Raw genomic sequence first — 21475 nt, forward strand, 5'->3', positions numbered from 1 at the left:
AAGCATCTGGAAGGCAGCCTCCTGCATCGCCTCTTTGCCTGACTTGATTTCCTCTGCGCTTCCGTTGGATGGAATTTGGCCTCCCCAGGTCCTTAAACATGGACGAGCCGGTCCTGACGCCTTGTCCCACAGCCTTGAGCAGCAGGGATGGACAGTCTGGGTGTGGAGAGCCAGGCCCAAAGGCAGAGACCGGATGTGTGGATTCTGCTCTGTGGGCGGCAGCTGTCTCCCACACACCGAGGTCCCTGCCGCCCTGTGCACTGGCTGCGTGGCTGGTTCCGTGTCCCTGAGGCACGGGATCATCCACACGGCTGTGGGGAGCCCTTCACGGCAGGGAGGGCACGAGCGTACAAAGGTGCAGTGCACATTTCACTGCCGAGGAGTCTGACGGCAGCCGTTGCATATTTATAAGAAATGAACTTATGATCGCTCCAGTTTCATGCATTATGCCAGTTTTCACCATCCTTTTGCAGTCGTAAACAGTTTTTCATACAATCCATTTCTAGTCTCATGAATGTCAGCTAATTATTAAACTGACTCTTGTCTAATTAGCCAAGTGCTATTCTTGGATAAAATTGGATGGCTGTAATAAAAGCTGACTCATTATTTGAATAGGAAAATATGGCATCTATTTATGATCCTGTTTGTGATGGTATTCTAGAATTGTTCTCTTCCGTAAAACTATCTCGAGTGTTTAAGAACTGTTCCTTCGCCCTTAAGAACATCGTCTGCGATGCACAGGCCCTGTATGGGGGGGCAGGAGCTGGAGGCTGAGCGGTCTCCGGCGAGCTCCCGGGGAGCCTGCGGCACGTGTCTGGAAACGGGGCCCTTCCCCGTGACTTGGGAAGCCTTGTGCTTACAAAACAGATCGTCCTCCTGTTTCGTGTTAATTGTGGTTTTTATCATCTTTATCTTGCAGTTATAGCTCCGGAGAGAGCTCTTGCTTCTCTTTTATTTTGGCTTTTCTCCTTGCGTGTGTTTTATTCCATGCCTGTTTTCCTGTAACTAATACTTTGGCTTTCTCTGGCACAAAGCGGAGGGGATGTGGGGGCCTGTAGCAGCCCTGCAGTGGCTGAGCCCAGGGGAGCCCAGCTCAGCAGTGAAGAACCCAGGACAGGGCTGCTACGTCCCCACGTCCCACTCCACAAAAACCCCGGGTGTAAAAATGTCAGGAGTCCGAGCGCGGGGTCAGCGAAGAGCAGGGTAGGTGCTGCTGCTTCCACTTAGAGCCGCCTGCATCCCACACAGCGTCTCGTGCGTCTCCAGCAGGATGGAAGTGGCTCTAGAAACTATTCTGCAGTGTTGAAGTGAATGAGGGCATTAAGAAGTCTGGGCGTGGTCAGTGGCAGGTTTCATCACTGGAGCAGGTGCCAGGCAGGTGCCAGCCCTCGGCAGAGCCCCATCCCGAGGCGCAGGGGGGCACAGCAAGGCCTCCGTCCCTGGCCTGCAGCTACCGTGCACACAGGTGCGCAACTAACCCTTTCTTGAACCAAATTCATACAACCAGCCGTTTGCTGCCTTTGTCCGTAGTTTCCAAAGGACAAATAGCCTTAACTTCTAACCACGACAAATACATAATTCAAAAAACCCAGACAAGGCAGACAAGCCCACAGTGGTCCTCGGAGTCCCACCCCCAGGAACATGGAAGTCATTTGAGGGAAGGCTCCTTTCAGACAGTCACACGTGCAGAGACAAGCGCTGGCCCCTACTTGATGAGCAGAAACAAAAACCAAGTCCTGGCGGCCACTGCAGAGGCCTCAAGTGTGGCAGAAGCGGGGCCGGCCCCTGGGCACCAGAGCCCCTGCCCCTCAGAGAGCAGTGGGCTTGGCTTGGGCTTGCAGTCTGAGGCTCTGTGTGTGTGTGGCATGGTGGGGAGCGGCCTCGGCTTGTTTGTTTATTAAGCTGCCCAGCGAGTCTCCCAGGCGGTGCCAGGGACGATCCTCTGCGCGCTGTTTTGAAGCCTACTATTGTCACTCAGCTCAGCGATGCATTCTGGATTCCTCACGCGCCTTGCTTTCTGTGGCACTGAGCGTGCTCTGGACGCTGTCTGTTGGCCGCCCTGTGTGCACTGACCTCTGCGTAGCAAGGCCTGGGGGTAACTCCCGCCCTGCAGGGGGAGTCTGATTTACCAGCAGATTCAAACATGATCACAAATAGAAGGAGACGGAAGAGGCATCCGATGGACGAGGGCTCTCGTAGGCCAGGCTGGAGCAGCCTCTGTGAGGGCGGCCTTCGTGCTGGACCACCAAGCAGGTGATGGAGCCAAGGGGTCACAGGAAGCAGAGTGGACGGAGGTGGGGAGGAAGAGAGGGGCCTGGTGCAGCCGTGCCTGGCGCATGCAGAGACAGCTGCGGCTGGGGCAGGGCGGGCGCTCAGGGTCACTGGCGTCCACTCCAGGTGGAGTCCGTGAGGCTGTGTGATGGACGGGAGGGCGAGCAGAGGAAGGAATCCAAGCAAACGCGACCGTTCCTGCCTTGGGCCAGGACAATGAGCGGTGCCGCGTTCTGAGCGGGAGGAAGCACCTGCGCTGTGTTCTGCGCATTGGAGGGAGCGTGTGAGCCGTCCAGCCCGGGGCTCGGTGGAATCGTCAGACCTGGAGACGCGCAGGCTCGTGGAAAGGTGCCACGGAGAACTGTTTGTTTTGACGTGAAAATTCTCTGAAACCACGCAGTTTTCTCCTGGTAGCATTGTCCACCAACTTTTTAAGTCCCCCCCCCCCCCCCCCGCCTTGTGTGTTTAGCTTCTGCAGACGAAGTCTTGGAGAACTGTAGAGGACGGCTTGAACAGTGACCAGTGTGGAGGGGAATGAGGCCTTGGCAGGCACAAGGGATGAGGGCGAGGCCGTGTCAGGGCCTGCAGGTCCGGGAGACGGTTCACCCCGGCAAACGTAGAAGAAGGGGGCTCTGATCCGGCTCACGCAGCTCAGGAGGCCCTGGGAGGGCTCGAGGGCGGCTACTGGAAGGATCGCCTGGGATGCCACAGGCCCCTCCGTGGAGTCTCCCGTGGGGGAGTGGGAGAGGCCTGGGGGTGGAGCTTAGGCTGAGGATGTGGGCAGCGGGGTTTAGGGTGGTGGTGCTGGTGTAGCCCCGGGTGTCACGGGGAGCACATGGGATGGTACAGGACGCTCCCAGTGTGCAGTGGGCCACGGCAGATGAGCGGCCGAAACAGCTGTTACGTGTTACTTCCCGGCTCTACGGGGCACGGCCAAGTGGGCTCAGCTGGTCGTCAGGGGGGTGGGGGTTATGAGCGAGCAGGAGCACCTGCTTCCAGGCCGCAGGGAGGAGCGGGTTCCCTGGAGGAGTAGGACGGGGTGAGGTCACTTTGTGCTGTCCCATGAGCCCCCTCATGGAGGGACAGCCTCCCGGACCAGGCGCCTGCTCCCACACCCAGGCTCTGGGCTCTGGAATAGGACCCCTGTCTCCTCTGGGTCCTGGTTGTGGCCGATGTGAAGACAAAGACGGGGTGAAGGGATGGAGGGTGGGTGTGGGACGGCCATCGCGCGAGTCGAAGTCTCGGCGTATGGGAGTGATCTGAGTCAGGGCTTAGCGTTTGGTGAGGAGGATGCAGAAGGAGCCTGAGGCTGAGGCGGTGGGGCCGGCTGCTGCGGTGCTGGGGCGCAGGACGGGGCTGGGGCGCAGGACGGTGTGAGCTGGGTGGGGCCGGCCTGGGGGGCTGGGGCGCAGGACGGTGTGAGCTGGGTGGGGCCGGCCTGGGGAGCTGGGGCGCAGGAAGGTGTGAGCTGGGTGGGGCCGGCTGCTGCGGGGTTGGGGCGCAGGACGGTGTGAGCTGGGTGGGGCCGGCCTGGGGAACTGGGGCGCAGGACGGTGTGAGCTGGGTGGGGCCGGCCTGGGGAGCTGGGGCGCAGGAAGGTGTGAGCTGGGTGGGGCCGGCTGCTGCGGGGTTGGGGCGCAGGACGGTGTGAGCTGGGTGGGGCCGGCCTGGGGAACTGGGGTGCAGGACGGTGTGAGCTGGGTGGGGCTGGCTGCTGCCGGGCTGGGGCGCAGGACGGTGTGAGCTGGGTGGGGCCGGCTGCTGGGGGGCTGGGGCGCAGGACGGGGCTGGGGTGCAGGACGGTGTGAGCTGGGTGGGGCTGGCTGCTGCGGGGCTGGGGTGCAGGTGTGGCCCCAGGGTGGGCCAGACTGGAGTCCGGTCGATTGCTTCGGGAGAGAATGGGTACCTCTGTTATCACACACCTTTATGTAAATTAAGGTCAGTTTTCCAAGCACTTGGTATCCCCAGACATCACGCAGACGTCAGCGAGCAGAGCGCACTCCTGAGGGTGGCGTGGCGGCTGTGTTTCCCGGGTGCCGTCTGCCGTCGCATTCACAGCCGGCTGCGCCTTCACAGGAGCCGTCGGCAGCCTCCTCGCTGAGTGTCCTTGTCCTTCGCCGTGACTGTTACTGCGGATGCTCGAGGCGTGCGGTGCCATCGGTGGTTGATATTAATAGGTAGCTTTTCTTTTACAAATATTTATATTGAAGCTTACATTGTTGGTGATGTGGAGATAATTTTGATTTTCCTTAAGTGGATCTTTTAGGCACTGCTTGACGCCCGATTGTGTTTTTCTTTCTGCTAACGTGTTTAGTAATAAATCCGTGTTCTTGCATCTCCCTTTATTTTATTTATTTATTTATTTTTTTGACAGGCAGAGTGGACAGTGAGAGAGAAAGAAAGACAGAGAGAAAGGTCTTCCTTTTACCGTTGGTTCACCCTCCAATGGCCACTGCCGCCGGCGCGCTGTGGCCAGTGCACCACGCTGATCTGAAGTCAGGAGCCAGGTGCTTCCTCCTGGTCTCCCATGGGGTGCAGGGCCCAAGGACTTGGGCCATCCTCCACTGCAGTCCCGGGCCACAGCAGAGAGCTGGCCTGGAAGAGGGGCAACCGGGACAGAATCCAGCGTCCCGACCGGGACTAGGACCCGGTGTGCCGGCGCCGCAGGCAGAGGATTAGCCTAGTGAGCCGCGGCGCCGGCCTCGCATCTCCCTTTATTCAGACAACACCACTCAAGTTCTAGACCTGCAGAGTTAAGGATGTGACAGGTGCGGAGGCTGGGGGAGGGGTACGTGTGCCGGATGGGGCAGTGGACCCACCAGGGCCTGCTCTGCCTCCTTGCTGAGTGCCCTGCCCGGCTCACCGAGCCTCTCTCCACACCCTCTCCTGGCCACGATGGTGGAGTTTGCTTCCTGGGCCACTTTGAGTGTTTTCTCTAGGTGGTAAGTCCGGGTGCCTGGGGCCCCACTTTTGTCCTGGGAGCGCCTCCCGGTGCTGAATGCTGCTATTCTCGGCACTCGAAGGAAGAGTGTGCGGGTGAGGCAGAGTGAGGCGCCGGGTATGTCGCTCCCGGCACCGACCGTGACCGTGAGACGCAGCCCACCCCTGCTTCCTTTGAGCAGAGCGATCACTGTTTCTTAAATAGTCCCGTATTCCTAACGACATGATGTGAAATCGGGAGCCGAGACCCACAGTCTGAGTTCTGTAAGCAAAAATAATTACATTTTTATAAAGGTTTTCCTGATGCTAACTCCCAAGACGTCCTGCTGCTCTCAAGTTCATTGTCAGTCTAAGTCGGCACCTTCAGAAAGCATGCTCAAAAGACGCCGTGGAGCCAGAGGGCTAAATAGCTTGGATGGCCAGAGACCAGAGACCGACCTTGGAATACACCAGGCCCCTGGGGGCAAGCAGGGTTCAGGTGGACCTCAGTCAGGTGCAGCTGTTTTCCTCCGGATTGGCAGGACCTGAACAGACAAGTCTCCACCCTGTGGAATCGTGTGCAGGTGGAACGCGGGAGAGCCGAAAGGCAGCTTCGAACACTCAGCATTCACAGCTGACACACACACACGCCGGGCGAACCAGCCCAGCACTGCCGGACGCACCTGGGGCAGCGGGCGCTTGAGGAGCTGCCTGGCTCTCAGGGTGGCAGGGTTTGCAGACACTGAGACAGGGAAGTCCCTGTCTGTGAACTTGGATGGCAAACACAGTACGGCGGCCTCTTTGGTGAGCGACACTGTTGGTTCCTTTGACCAACAAGGTCGAGTTTTTCTGAGCAAAACAGGAATGACTGCGGCAGGGCAGCGTGGGTGAGTGGCGTTGGCAGGAAAACAGCTGTAGCCTGGTCGGTCAAGGAGTCGTGGCTGAGCCAGTCAGCTGTCCACAGCCTGGTCAGTGACTGGCCGCAGGGCCCTCTGTGAGCAGCCGACACTCGGGCACTGTGATCAGACACTGAACAGTGTGGTCCGCTGGCCCCCGTCCATCTTGGTCTTGCCCAACACCCCTTCAGGGAGCCATTTGGGGCCAGCCTCCCACATACAGCCCTCCTTGGCCACACAGGTGACAGACAAGGAGCCGTCCAGGTGTAAGGCTCAGGGCTGAGGGTCAGGGGCTGGGCTTGCCCGGGCTGCGGGAGGCAGCTGCTCGGCTCTCCCCACTTGCTGTGAGCGAAGGAGGAAAAATCTCCCAGCGCTGCCTGCTCGGAGACTCAGAGTCGGTGTGCTCATGCTGTCCCTCTGTGTTTCATTTGGCAATTTATTTATTTTTTTAAGATTGATTTGTTTATCTGAAAGGCAGTGGTACAGAGAGAGGGGAAACAGAGAGGGAGACTCACTGAGATCCGGTACCAGACAGGGACACCCACCCTCACCACTGCTGTTCAATACAGCGCTGGAGGTGTTAGCCAGAGCCATCAGGCAAGAAAAAGAAATCAAAGGGATGCAAACTGGGAAGGAAGAAGTCAAACCTTCCCTCTTTGCAGATGATCTGATTCTATACACAGGGGACAAAAGACTCCACTAAGAGACCATTGGACTCACAGAAGAGTTTGGTAAAGTAGCAGGATATAAAATCAATGTGCAAAAGGCAACCGCCTTTGTATACACAAAGCCACAGCTGAGAAAGAATTTAAGATCAATCCCATTCATAATAGCTACAAAATATCAAATACCTTGGAATAAACTTAACCAAGGATGTCAAAGACGATGAGAATTACAAAACTTTAAAGAAAGAAATAGAAGAGGATACAAAAAAAAATAAAAATAAAAATCTTCCACACTCATGGATTGGAAGAATCAATATCATCAAAATGTACATTCCTCTAAAAGCAATTAATGAGATACAAATCAAAATACCAGAGATACTCTTCTCATATCTGGAAAAAATGATGCTGAAATTCATATGGAGGCACAAGAGACCTCCAATAGCTAAAGCAATCTTGTACAACAAAAACAGAGCTGGAGGCATCACAATACCAGATTTTAGGACATACTACAGGGCAGTTGTAATCAAAACAGCATGGTACTGGTACAGAAACAGATGGATAGACCAATGGAACAGAATTAAAACACCAGAAATCAACCCAAACATCTACAGCCAACTTATATTTGATCAAGGATCCAAAACCAATTCCTGGAGCGAGGACAGTCTATTCAACAAATGGTGCTGGGAAAACTGGATCTCCACGTGCAGAAGCATGAAGAAAGATCCCTACTTTATTCCTTACACAAAGTCCACTCAATGTGGATTAGAGACCTAAATCTACGACTCAACACCATCAAAATTATTAGAGAACATTGGAGAAACCCTGCAAGATACAGGCATTGGCAAAGAGTTCTTGGGAAATACCTAGCAGCATAGCCAGCCAGAGCCAAAATTAACTATTTTGATTGCATCAAATTGAAAAGTTTCTGTACTGCAACAGAAACAGGAAAGTGAAGAGGCAATCAACAGAATGGGAAAAAATATTTGCAAACTATGCAACTGATAAAGGATTAATAACCAGAATCTACAAAGAGATCAAGAAACTCTACAACAACAAAACAAGCAACCCACTTAAGAGATGGGCCAAGGACCTCAATAGACATTTTTCAAAAGAGGAAATCCAAATGGCCAACAGACACATGAAAAAATGTTCAGGATCACTAGCAATCAGGGAAATGCAAATCAAAACCACAATGCGGTTTTAGCTCACCCTGGTTAGAATGGCTCACATTCAGAAATCTACCAACAATAGATGCTGGAGAGGATGTGGGGAAAAAGGGACACTAACCCACTGTTGGTGGGAATGCAAACTGGTAAAGGCACTATGGAAGTCAGTTTGGAGATTTCTCAGAAACCTGAATATAACCCCACCATACAACCCAGCCATCCCACTCCTTGGAATTTACCCAGAGGAAATTAAATTGGCAAACAAAAAAGCGGTCTGCACATTAATGTTTATTGCAGCTCAATTCACAATAGCTAAGACATGGGATCAACCTAAATGCCCATCAACAGTGGACTGGATAAAGAAATTATGGGACATGTACTCTATAGAATACTATACAGCAGTAAAAAACAATGAAATCCAGTCATTTACAACAAAATGGAGGAATCTGGAAAACATGCTGAGTGAAATAAGCCAGTCCCAAAGGGACAAATATCATATGTTCTCCCTGATCTGCGACAACTAACTGAGCTCCTAAAAGGAAACCTGTAGAAGTGAAACTGACACCAGGAGAAGCAATGACTTGATCAGCTCTTGTCCTGAAGGTCGAGGAACAGCTTACTAGTTTATTCTTTTTAGTATTTTCTTTTTCTAATTAATACTATTGGTTGAACTCTTTACTTAACATAGAATTATTCTTAGGTGTTTAAATCCAATTGAAAATTGATCCCTGTTAAAAGTGAGTGGGAACAAGAGAGGGAGGAGATGTACAGTTCAACACACATTCCCTCGGACTTACCTCTAAGGGTAAAGCTAAAAACTTGTCATGGGCCTCTAAATCCCATTAAGTTGTCAGGTACCAAAGCCATCTGACTAGCTAAAGTGATCAGTTTAGGTCCATAACTGATCATAATGATAGGAATAAGTGTCAAAGGGATCACATAAAAAAGACCAGTGTCTGCTAATAATAACTGATAGAATTAAAAATGAGAGACCGATCCAACATGGGAGGCAGGCCACACAGCAGACTCATAGAATGACAAACGCCCTAAACAGCACTCTGGCCTCAGAATCAGCCCTTAAGGCATTTGGATCTGGTTAAAAAAGCCCATGAGAGCATTTTAGGCACGGGAAGCCAAGACACTGTGGCAAAAAATTATCTAAATGAAAGATCTCTGTGAGTGAGATCCCAGCAGAAAGAAGGGGCCATCAAAGAAGGAGGTACCTTTCTCTGAAGGGAGGTGAGAACTTCCACTTTGACTATGGCCTTGTCTAAATAAGGTCAGAGTTTGTGAACTCAAGAGGCTTCCATAGCCTTTGCAGCTCCTGACAAGAGCCTCGGGTGATCACTGACGTCATAAATAAGAGTGTCAGTTGTTAAATCAACAACAGGAGTCACTGTGCACTTGCTCCCCATGTAGGACCTCTGTCCTTAATGAGTTGTACTATGAGAATTAATGGTAAAACTTGTCTTCAAACAGCACTTTATACTTAGTGTGTCTGTGTGGGTGTAAACTGTTGAAACCTTTACTTACTATAGAGCTGATCTTCTGTATATAAAGATAATTAAAAATGAATCTAAATGAAGAATGGGATGGGAGAGAGTGTAGGAGGTGGGATGGTTTGGGGGTGGGAGGGTTCACTCCCCAAATGGCTGCAAAGACCAGGGCTGGGCCAGGCTGAAGCTGGGAGCCAGGAGCTGCTTCTGGGTCTCCTACATGGGGGCGGGGGACCAAGCACTTGGGCCATCCTCTGTTGCTTTCCCAGGTGCATTAGCAGGGAGCTGGGTGGGAAGTGGAGCAGCCGGAACTTGAACCTACTTGCATACAGGATGCCAGCATTGCAGGCAGCGGCTTTACTTGCTACACCACGTGCTGGCCCCAGGCGATTTCCTTAAACACAGGTGTTGTAGTTATTGCTTCCAGGGCCTCAGGTTTTGCTGCTAAGCACTCTGTTCTCTGCACTCTCTTCTCAACCTTCTAACATCCAGACCAGTCATAGCCAGAGGCGGCCCTCCGGCAGAGTCTCCTAAGAAAGGGACAGTGCCTGCCCCAGGCTGCAGAGGCTTCTGGGTGCAGGAGACCCCGCGGGCCCCACCCTTGTCCTCCGGGTGGAGGTCTCCGTCCCCTGGTGGCATGTCCTTTCCCTTCTCGGCTCCTCCACAGCATAGACGGGCAGTTCACCCACTGGTGGGCCCAGGCAGGTAGTGAACCCAGGAGTGGGCTGGGGGCTGGGCCGGGGCCTCGCGCTGGACTCTCACCCTGGCCAGGAGGTGGTGGGGGTGCTCCTTGCCCCAGCAGGGACCCCAGGATGGCAGCCCCCACATTGCTGGAACTCCCGGTTTCCACAGGGAGTTTGAAGACTGCGTTTGGTTTTATTGATCTCTTCCAGTCCGTGAGAGTAGATGATTGATTACAGAAACACTTTAAACGTCGTGCAGGAATAAACCAGTTGGTAGACTGAGTGCTGCCTTCAGAACTCCAGTTTGCAATTTCTGCTGTAGCCACAGGCGGGCACGCTGGAACCAGGGCTCGTTGGCTGCTAGGACCTGACCCCCTGGGGCACTGTCACACCACCTGTCCCGCCTGCTCGGTCCCCGTCACAGATGTGCACCTGGGAGCCGCCAGGCCCCCAGCTCACCACGCCCCACTCTCTGAGCTCTTGCCGCCCCAGGCAGGCACCCGTCAGCCCGAGCTGTGACCAGGAATCGCCCTGCGATATTTAGACTGCTGCTTCTCTTGGCTTTCATGTGGCTGACACCATGCAGTTAAATTAATAGGAATTAAATGGGTTTATGGTGTGTGTCCACTTGTTACATTAGCTCCTCTGATTCCTTTGCTGAGTTTAAAAATAGCCGACCTGCCTGGCTTCTGAACACACATCGCTGAAGCCCTCCACTGCGTTGCCATCCTCGTGCTGCCGGTGCTGTGTCGACCCACTGGCAGTTCTGGAACCTTCCTCCCGGCTGCTCCCTGCGTGTGTGTGCCGTTCCCAGTGTAGACACACAGTCCAGAACTGCGTCTTTCTCTCTCCGACTACCCAGTGTCCTTTGGAATGCTTCGATGAAGCCTCAGGCCTGCTCCTTCCTGGGTGGGTGGTGGTGCGGGAGGGAGGCTGCAGATTTGCATGACATTTTGTAAACTTTTATTTGAAAGTCAACGGGAGAAGGAGCGCAAGATCTAGAGAGAGATCTCCCACCCGCTGGCTCACTCCCCAGATGGCAGCCTCAGCTGGGGTTGGACCAGGCCAAAGCCAGGAGCGTGGTTCTCCATCCTGGCCTCCCGTGATGGTGGCAGGGACCCAGGTACCTGAGCCGTCACCTGGGCCTCCCACGGGGCACATTAGCAGGAAGCTGGAATCAGGAGCAGGGACTTGAACTCGGGCGTCCAATGTGGGATGTGGGCATCCCAAGCTGCATCTTAACCACTGAGCCGAGCCCCGCCCCTCCGAGATTGGTGTTAGAGCAGTGCCCTTGGAGCACAGAGGGTCTTTATGAGGCGTTTCTAACCTGGACCCCCATGGAGAGCTGCTCTGTGCACACCAGGTGGGGACAGGTGACCACGGGAGCAGCTGGGCTGGGGGGAGGGGACAGGTGACCACGGGAGCAGCTGGGCCCAGGGGGAGGGGACAGGTGACATCCATAGCAGCTGGGCCCAGGGGGAGGGGACAGGTGACCACGGGAGCAGCTGGGCCCAGGGGGAGGGGACAGGTGACCACGGGAGCAGCTGGGCCCAGGGGGAGGGCAGGCTGCGCCTGGCCGGGGGCTGTGATCGCCAGACCTCACTGTTGAGGAATCCATCAGGCTGGACAACTTGGGGCAGTGGCACGCTGGGACTCGGCAAGTGCCTTCCCACGGCCACGAGGCCCCTCGGCACCCAGGACTGGCAGCTTCCCAAAGCGGGCCCACCCTGCAGCCAAGGCTTCCAGGAGGCCCGAGCAGGAGCGAGGGAGCCAGATGCTGCTGTTCCCCGTTGCCCAGTCCATGCCTGGGCTGGGTGTAGGTTTTTCTGATGCTTGGACACAGAGGAGCCGTTTGTGCACTGGAAGACGGAGAGGAGGGGGCACGGGGGCTCTCGGTTTCCAGAGAGAGCATCGGTGTCGGTGCAGTGGTTCCAGAGTGCAGCCGGAGTGGGAAGTAAGCGGCCACGGAGGTGAGCCAGGGAGGTGAGGCCGGGGAGGTGAGGCCAAGGAGGTGAGGCCGGGGAGGTGAGGCCGGGGAGGTGAGGCCGGGGAGGTGAGGCTGGGGAGGTGAGGCCAGGGAGGTGAGCCGGGGAGGTGAGCCTGGGGAGGTGAGGCCAGGGAGGTGAGGCCGGGGAGGTGAGGCCAGGGAGGTGAGCCTGGGGAGGTGAGGCCAGGGAGGTGAGGCCAGGGAGGTGAGCCGGGGAGGTGAGGCCAGGGAGGTGAGCCTGGGGAGGTGAGGCCAGGGAGGTGAGCTGGGGAGGTGAGCTGGGGAGGTGAGGCGGGGAGGTGAGCTGGGGAGGTGAGCTGGGGAGGTGAGCGGGGGAGGTGAGGCAGGGAGGTGAGGCCATGGAGGTGAGGCAGGGAGGTGAGCCGGGGAGGTGAGCCGGGGAGGTGAGGGCGCGGAGTGAGCGGGCCCTATGAGGGCAGCGCTGTGGGAGCCGCGCTGGGCGGCGTCAGGAGCAGCGATGTGACAGGCACATTCTCTCTGTAAACAAGAGTGCACACTGGGGGCCGGTGCCATGGGAAGGCAGTGGAGGATGGCCCAGGTGCTTGGGTCCCTGCACCCGCGTGGGAGACCAGGGGGAAGCACCCGGCTCCTGGCTTCAGATCGGCGCAGCGCCAGCTGTTAGCGGCCATTTGGGGGGTGAACCAGCGGAAGGAAGACCTTTCTCTCTGTCTCTCTCTCTCACTGTCTAACTCTATTGGTAAAAAAAAAAAAAAAAAAGAATGCACCCTGGGGCAAATGCCTCTGCAGGAGGCTGGAGGCTGTGCCACCCCCACCTCCGGGCTCAGGCTCTGATAGACGCAGGCTGATTGCCGGTGGGTGGGTGGGCGCCGTGTGTTGCTCGGACCCGCGGAGCATCCGTCACGGCGAGCACCGCTGACCCCCGCCTGGCGCTGGGGCCCTCAGAGTCGTCTCTGGCTGCTGTTTTGAAACACACGATGAATCACTATGGTCTTCCCCCTTGCTGTGGGGCCCTGGACCCTGTGCACCTGTCCAGCGGGCATTCTGTACCTGCCAGCCCATGTCTCCTCCCAGCCCCCGGCAACCCCCATTCCACCCCACTCCACACGGCTTTGTTCTCTAGTTTTTAAATGGATGCTTCCGCTCGATGCCAACAGGGAGAAACAGGCAGGGTGCAGAACAGAGAGATGTCATTGCGTTTTATGACGCCAGCGTCACCCTGACACCAAATCTAAAAGACGAAGTTTTTGCAAGCTCGGTGCTGAGCAGCAGGGGAGTGGCACGCGCATCGCTGGCAGGCCCACCCAGGGTTTCTCCAGACGTGCGCGAGTGGGACACTGACAGCTGGGCCGTGAACGAGGCCTCTCGGTGTCGGCCACCTAGGCTTTGATGAAACCCGATGCATTTCTGATTTAAGGAAACCTTTGCCAGCATCCTCTCTGGTGGCAAAATACATCACAACTAAAAGAAACTTGCCCGTTCCTGCCGCTGTGGTTGAGCCACGCTCTCCTGGTATGGCCGGCAGCCGCGGTGCTGTGAACCCCCAGCTTCTGCACCTCCCCTGCCCCCAGCCCCGGGGAGGTTGGTTAGGGCCAACGTTTTCTGTGGAGCTGAGCGTTTATGGACGCCATGACTGAGCCATGTGAGGGGGCCTGGCTGGGCGGGCGCCACCAGGTGTGGAGCGTGGCCTGCCCTGGGGAAGACCGCGTTGCCACAGGGGCACAGGGCCTGCTCGGGGTTCCGGGGAGCATGGGCACCCCCCCCCACTGCGCAGCCGAGGCGAGCGTGAAGTTTCACCCCAGTGAGGAAGGAGAGTCGGGACTACAGGAAGGGGCAGACATCGAGTCACCGGGGACGGTGATGTTAGGAAGTCAGCGGCGCCTTTACTATGCAGAGGGAGGGCTCTATGTTAAGAACACTGCAAATAGTCACAGCTCATGGCTCTTCCATACAGAGCTTTGAGGCTACGTAGCAAAAGCAGCATCTGCACAGCTCAGGACACATGGACCCATGTCATCCACATGGCTCGGGACATGTGGACCTGTGTTGTCTGCACGGCTTGGGACATGTGGACCTGTGTTGTCGGCGTGGCTCGGGACATGCAGATCTGTGTTGTCTGCATGGCTCAGGACACTCAGACCCATGTCATCCACACAGCTCAGGCATGTGGACCTGTGTCGTCTGCACGGCCTGGGACATGTGGACCCGTGTCGTCTGCATTGCTTGGGACACTCAGACCCATGTCATCCACACAACTCAGGACACGGGGACCTGTGTCGTCTGCATGGGCCTGTGTGGCGCCCGGAGGCTGTGCTGGCTTCCCTCACAGGCAGCGTCTTCGTGCTGTGTGAATTCCCCCCAGCGGTGCAAACACTCCTGCGCTCTTTATTTACACAGAGGAAAACGTTATTGAGAGAGGATGTGGTTCTTTCTAGAGAATTAAAGAAAATCAAGCCCCTGCAGCCACACCTCAGGATCATTTTCCCACTAATGGCAACAAGGATTTTGCAACTAGTATGGAAAAAAAAGATGCCATTCACAAGTAAATCAATGACTTAGGAGCAGCATTAGGGCAACGCACAGAGTTGAAGGAGCTGTCCAAGGTGGGGCACCAGGGAAGCAGGAAGGGGCAGCCACATCTCACGCTGTAGCTGGAATGAATCCATCACTGCCCTGTCAGTCAGCACAGCCGTCTTCAGTGATTCTGAGGTTGACCTAGAAGTGTTAGATATAAGACAAAAATGTAATAAGGTTGAGTGTCTGCATCGGACGATGTTGCTGCTACCAGATACATAAATGATACATGAAATGAGGCTCAGTAGCCTAGGCCTGAGGATTAGGCTCCACCTGTATACCATCCCTTTAAGTCTTGGTAGCTCCATTGCCTACAGGGTTGAGTTTCTGTCTGTCCCGAGCACCACGGGCGTAATTAGCATTGGAGGGTGAACCAACGGCAAAGGAAGACCTTTCTCTCTGTCTCTCTCTCTCTCACTGTCCACTCTGCCTGTCAAAAAAAAAAAAAAAAAGAAAAAAAGAAAAAGAAGGTAGATTCTGGCCGGTGCCGCGGCTCACTAGGCTAATCCTCCACCTTGCGGTGCCGGCACACCGGGTTCTAGACCCGGTTGGGGCCCCGGATTCTGTCCCGGTTGCCCCTCTTCCAGGCCAGCTCTCTGCTATAGCCTGGGAAGGCAGTGGAGGATGGCCCAAGTGCTTGGGCCCTGCACCCCATGGGAGACCAGGAGAAGCACCTGGCTCCTGGCTTCAGATCAGCGCGGTGCACCTACCGCGGCAGCCATTGGAGGGTGAACCAACGGCAAAGGAAGACCTTTCTTTCTCTCTCTCTCACTGTCCACTCTGCCTGTCAAAAAAAAAAAAAAAAAAAAAGGTAGATTCTGATCAACACCTAACTATGTGTGTTTGCATGTTGTGGATTTAATGGTTGTAAACAATGGCAGAGCAGAAATAAATGAGATAACTTCACGAAGAAAGTGACAGACAACTGACCATGCAAAATGTATTGGAAGCCTAGGAAAGACAGGCGTCAGGGAGGCGCCCCCACCCCTTCATCCTGCAGAAGCCATGGCTGCAGTGTGGTGAGCGGGGTGCTCCTAGGCTTCTGCCGAGCGGGGGCCAGAAAACGAGGTGCCATCGTCCAAGGTGGTTGGGAACCCCGGCGAGACCCACGGGAAGAGCGTCCACTGTCGTCCTGCGGCTCCAGCGGGAGCACGGATCCGAGGGAAGACGGGTGCAGAGCCCCCTCTCAGACCTGGTCTCTGTTCCTGGAGGGTGCTGGGGGCCCGGGGAGCGTCTTAGGGTTCACAGGCAGGAAATGGTGCTGTGCACGCGTGGTGTGAGCACGCGGCCTTGGAAAGCGTGCGGGAAAATAATATGGAAACAGAAGTCTGTTTTGACGCCACAGGGTTGAAATCCATGTATTTTTATGATGTATTCGTGAGCTTCTGAAGAGCCCTCAGAGAACGGCTTACGTGTCATCTAGAAAGCGGCACAGCCGCGTGCCGCCTTCCTCCTGGGGCGGGGCTGTGGTGACGGCGGCTTTCTCCTGAGTTTCTGGGTCTCCCTCCCTAGGTGGGGACATCACCGGTCACAGGCGGGAGAAGCCAAGCACGGCCTCTCCCTGGGGTTCACCTTGAACTCACTTTCTTGGGAGACTTCTGTTGTCTTTGGGCCCCCCCCAATTCGAGTTAGATTCCTTCTGTCAATTTCTCGGGGAGCTGTGCCCTGACAGCTCTCACCCCGAGTGTGCTCTCTGCACGCCTGGCTCAGGGCACTGCCGGCCCCGTGCTGCCGAGGGCCCTGCCGCACTCCACGCCTGGCGCCCCCTGGGTCTCAGCAGATACTCAGGGGGTGCAGACTGAGCGCGTGGTTGGCAGACAGTCCCAGCGCTGACTCCCTGAGTACTGCGTTGAGTTACCCTCAGGTGCTGTCCATGTGACACCTCCTCTCTCTCTTCTGCCCACTGCTGTCCTGTACACATTTATTCCATTTTACAGAACTGAGAGTTGAGGCTCAGAGAGGTGACAAAACTGCAGACGACACAGGGTGAGGTAGAGCTGGTGTCTGACACGGACCGCCGAGCCGAAGCTACTCACGGCTGTGAACTGTCTCCAGCACAGAATTTTTTTTAGATGCAAATAGAGCAGCACACGTGTGTTGGGCAGGGCTGCAGCATGGGAGGGGCTGCTTGGTCTGGGTGTCGCTCTGGACTCGCAGGGAATCCTCAGGTCCGTGCCCCGCCCCCTGGCCGCCCTGCACAGTTCACAGCGCTTGCAGCAGCCAAGGGGCTCCCCTGTGCTCTGTTCTTTGTCCCAGCGTCCAGCAGCTGGGAGGGCACGGGGGGGAGCTGTCGGGAAGCCTCGGGACGAACGGATCTTTAGGTCGTCTGACCCTGCTGCCAGCCCAGGGAGTGTTTGCTTTTCAGATGGATTTCTTACAATCGACGCTAGGCTTTGGGCTAAGAAAACTCAAAGCTGGACCGAAATGGAGAGATTCATTTGGTAATGAGACTTTAAAAAATCATAACCTCAGTTCTTGGAAATCTGTGGGGAAGCCCGGCCTGGCGGCCGTGGAGGCCAGTTCTGCTCCTCAGAGGAGCAGGGTACTGGGAACCACAGTGTTCCCTTGGCGTTTTCAAGTGGCGGGAGTTCAAGGCCGTGACAGATTTTTAAGCCATTTAAAAATATGTTTTCATCTCTATTGCTTTGCTGTTGAATCAAAATGAGAGGAACACATGCTTTATTCTCTCCATCTCTTTGTTCCAGTACCAATATTTAATTTTCGAGAGAGGCCGGCGCCGCGGCTCACTAGGCTAATCCTCCACCTTGCGGCGCCGGCACACCGGGTTCTAGTCCCGGTCGGGGCACCGGATTCTGTCCTGGTTGCCCCTCCTCCAGGCCAGCTCTCTGCTGTGGTCCGAGAGGGCAGTGGAGGATGGCCCAAGTGCTTGGGCCCTGCACCCCATGGGAGACCAGGAGAAGCACCTGGCTCCTGCCATCAGATCAGCGCAGTGCGCCGGCCACAGCGCGGTGGCCACGGCGGACATTGAAGGGTGAACCAACAGCAAAGGAAGACCTTTCTCTCTGTCTCTCTCTCTCACTGTCCACTCTGCCTGTCAAAAAAAATTTTTTTGAGAGGATGAAACATCCGGTATTTTATTGCCGTGGTTGGCGAGCGGGCGTTGGATGCTCCATGGTCATTGCCAATGTTTCTTCGTTATCCACCTGCGTGGACGTTGCCGTGAGATTTGTTCCCGTGATGCTTTGGGTCAGTGTGTTCCAGACCCTGCTTCCTGAAGCCCTCACCTAGGGATGCGAGCTCCCGCCCCCCCCCCGGGATAGGACCCGTCACGCCCTTGCCGACCTGCCTCCTGTGCCGGCCGGGGCGCTCCTGGTGTGATGGTGTCTCACTGCGCATCCTGCAGGCTGCTGAGCGGAAAGCAACCACGAAGCACGCGGGGACCTCGCACTTACAACGCCTGGAGGAGGGTGGCGGAGGTGACACCGGGGTACGGATATCAGAGTGAACTGAGGAGGGTGGCGGAGGCGACACCGGGGTACGGATATCAGGGTGAACTGAGGAGGGTGGCGGAGGCGACACCGGGGTACGGATATCAGGGTGAACTGAGGAGGGTGGCGGAGGCGACACCGGGAGACGGATATCAGGGTGAGCTACTGCGTAAGAGATGTTGGTACTTTTCACTCTGACGGTTGCTCCGTTTGCGTTCTTTTTTTGCATCACAACAAAATCAGTGGAGATGGTGAGAATATTTGGGAAGTTGTTATGAAGTGACGCCACCGGTAGCTATTAGTTGTCTTTCTGTTGCAGACACTGTCGATGTGCAGGGAAGATGGAAGAGAGACCCAGGCAGGGTCAGAGGGAGTCTGCTGATCTTTGGGGGTCGGCTCGGGTTGTCCTGAGTGATCGTGCTACCACAGAGACACCAGCTTATCTTAGTAGAGGCAGGATGGCTATGGCGCAGTTTTGGCTGCTCCTTACTTTGTGGTTACAGGCACGAAACGCAAGGAACAGCAGCCGTCTTCGCAATATGCTTCCAGTCCATTGCTTGCTCTCTGCATCTTTGGCCCGGCTCTCACTCAAGCTGTTGCGATCTTGCTTGGTCCCGGGTCTTCCCGGCCCCTTTGCTCCGACTTCTGTCCTCTGCAGTTCTCAGCAGTTTCAAAGCGCAGACGTCAGAGGTTGTTGATTTAGATGAAAGTCATCCTGTGGTTTGCAACTGTATCTACAACCCCAGGAGCCGGTCTCTCTGTGACTCCTCCCTTTTGTCCCAGGTGGTTTACTGTTGCTATAACAACGCACCTCGGGTCAGGTGATTTACAGAGAGAAGTTTGTTCGGCTCGTAGTTCTGAGGCTGGGAAGCACAAACACGTGGCCGTGGCATCTGTGGCACGTTGTCTTGTATCCCATGGTGTCGTGTGGCGAGACAGCTGGTGCGCTAGCTCGGGGGTCCCTTCCCGTTCCCATAAGGGCACCTGTCCCAGCAGGGGCCATTCCCTGAGGACCTCATCCAATCCAAGTTCCCTTCCAAGGGTCCTCGCTCCAGATACCACCAACACACGACCTGGGCTACATCAGTGTGTCTCAGAGGGGCCACTGACACCTGTCATTCTTCATCACTCGTGCTGCTCCAGCCTCGCTGGCCTTCTCTGTATCCCCAGCATATGAGGATGTCACGTTTCCGTCTGCCTCTTTGCTCCTGGAAAGTTCCAGGCACTTCCATGTCTTGGCTCTCGTCACTGGTGTCAGGCTGGCCTGGGAGAGTGCAGGGCTGAGTCGTGCCCTTGGCCGGTCGTCAGACCCTGGAACAGTCTGTCACGAGGTGTGTGCTCGGCGGGGGGCCCGGGCCGTGCTGTAGCCCATGCTTCTCCTAAGCGGGAGCGTGTTCTTGTTACTATTTTGCGTGCCAAAGTCTCCTGGACGAGTTTTGGGCGCCTGGGTTGACTTGCTTCCTCTTTCAGTTTGGTCCTGTGCGTCTGGATCATGCTTATTCTGCTGAAAATGGTATTTCCTGGAAAAACAGGGTAAGCAATAATCAGAGGCTCATAATTCACTATCTCAGGCTCTGCGCAGGGCACTGTGTGTTTTTGAGGATGTAAGTTACATAAAAGATAAAGTCCCCACTCCCACAAGATTGTGAACCTCACACGTGGGGTGGATCCAGGAAGTGTTTAATAACACAGGAGACAGTAGGGTTACCTGGGGATCCTAGAGGTTTCCACTAGACTGCCGGTTCCTGAGTGTAGGGATAAATACCTATTTCCAACAGCGTGGTTTTGTGCCGTCCGTAACGGATGGATCCTGAGACTGCGTCACTTCATTCCTTTGCTTCCTTCCTGCTCAAATCTGAGACTTCCCTGTGTCCCGCGTGGTTAACATCTGGGAACCTGAGGGCAGATCCGAAGCAGCAGGAGGAAATTTGGAGAAGTCGGTTCCTGTTGTAGGAATCGGTGAGCAGAGGGCCAGTTGTCCCAAGGCCACCCGTGGGGTCGCGTCCTCCAGCCTCTCTGCCGTCCACGTTCCCTTCCTTCCCAGGGCCAGCGGCTGGCCGTCCTGGGCTTTGCTCCTCGCACAGGCAACAGGGGCTCATGCCATCCCCTTGCTCTCTGCCTGAGCTCACATGGCAGCTGGAGCCACGTGGATTCCGCCTGTGAACCCTCCGGTGTGCTGTCGGGCAGTCCCAGGAGAGCTTTGTCCCTGGTCCCTGGAGAGGTCTTGCCTGTCCCCTGGGGCCTCCCTGGCTTGCTGAGGCAGAATAAAAGGGGATGATTTAATCCTGAGCCATCCTGGGAGGCCTGCACACCTGCAGGAAGCCATGGGGGGTTTGTTATGCAAATGTTCTCAGGGCTGCCATCCATCTTCCTGGCAGGCACCTCTCAGGAGAGGGCTGAAGGGCAAGGCCCCCCTGTCAGATCAGCCGCCTGGTCCTGTCCCAGGGCTGTTGGAGGAGCTCTGTGATGGACAGTGTGGGGCGGGGGTGTTTTGTAACTTGCTCTTTTCCTCCGACCTCAGCTCGTCCTGAGACAGCACTTGTACAGACTTCTCACGCACGAACACCCATCGTCTTCTTCTCACGTGGACCCTGAGTGATGACAGGGCTGAGGGGCGTCCCTGGCTCCCCGTCACAGCGGCTGCTCCCAGCAGAGTAAACCCACAGGACTGTCCCAGTCCCTCCCTCATTCATTCACTCATTCATTTGGCAACCATCATTGTTGGCACCCAGTGCCTGCCAAGCTCTGTTCTGGGTTCCAACACCCAGGAGTGAAGAAGAGGATGGCCCACGGCAGGGAGGCAGAGAGGCAGGTGAAATGCAGAGGTGTGGGGGGACAGGGAGAGGGGTGAAGGCGGGGGAGCTGCCCCTGCCTGCACATCTGTGTTCATGTACGGGGATCCAAGCGGGATCGGGGAGAAGGGGCCCCGAGGGGCTGATGGGCTTCCCTGTGTCCCGGGCTCAGACAGAGAGGCCCCTGGAGCTGTGAGGGGAGGGGTGGGGGGAGGTCTTGCCAGGAGCACACCAGCCCCTCAGCTCCTCCTCACCTGCGAGTGGTGGCACAGAGCCAGGCAGGTCCTGCGGAGCAGGTGCACCTTGAAGCAGGGCCATGGCAGGACCTGGTCACTTCCGAGCTCCCTCTTGGCCTTGGACGGTAGGGGCATCCACTCCCGAAGGCGAGGGCTGGCGTTGCTCCCCTGGGGTGTCTGCTGGGAACGGAGGAGGAGATGGTGCCTGCACGCTTGCCACAGAGGTCACAGGGTCACTGCAGAGGTCACAGACTCACCACAGAGGTCACAGACTCACCACAGAGGTCACAGGCTCACCACAGAGGTCACAGACTCATCACAAAGGTCACAGGCTCACCACAGGGGTCACAGGGTCACCGCAG

At 56.0% G+C, this 21475-nt stretch overlaps 1 protein-coding gene across 4 annotated transcripts in view; it reads left to right on the forward strand.

The window, feature by feature from the left end:
• The window catches only part of TMEM132D (transmembrane protein 132D), a 490214-nt gene that overhangs the window by 63424 nt on the left and 405315 nt on the right, over positions 1–21475 (forward strand). Inside the window, exon 1 of one of the 4 annotated variants that reach the window (XM_051838916.2) lies at positions 11641–12066. The exons of the other annotated variants lie outside the window; for them this stretch is intronic. Coding sequence (XP_051694876.2) covers positions 11871–12066 — 196 coding nt within the window. The 5' untranslated portion in view covers positions 11641–11870. Of the gene's footprint in view, positions 1–11640; positions 12067–21475 lie in introns of those variants that run through there. 4 annotated transcript variants of the gene reach the window in all.

This window comes from Oryctolagus cuniculus, chromosome 21 (assembly GCF_964237555.1).
Source record: "Oryctolagus cuniculus chromosome 21, mOryCun1.1, whole genome shotgun sequence".
In the NCBI taxonomy this organism is placed as follows: domain Eukaryota; kingdom Metazoa; phylum Chordata; class Mammalia; order Lagomorpha; family Leporidae; genus Oryctolagus; species Oryctolagus cuniculus.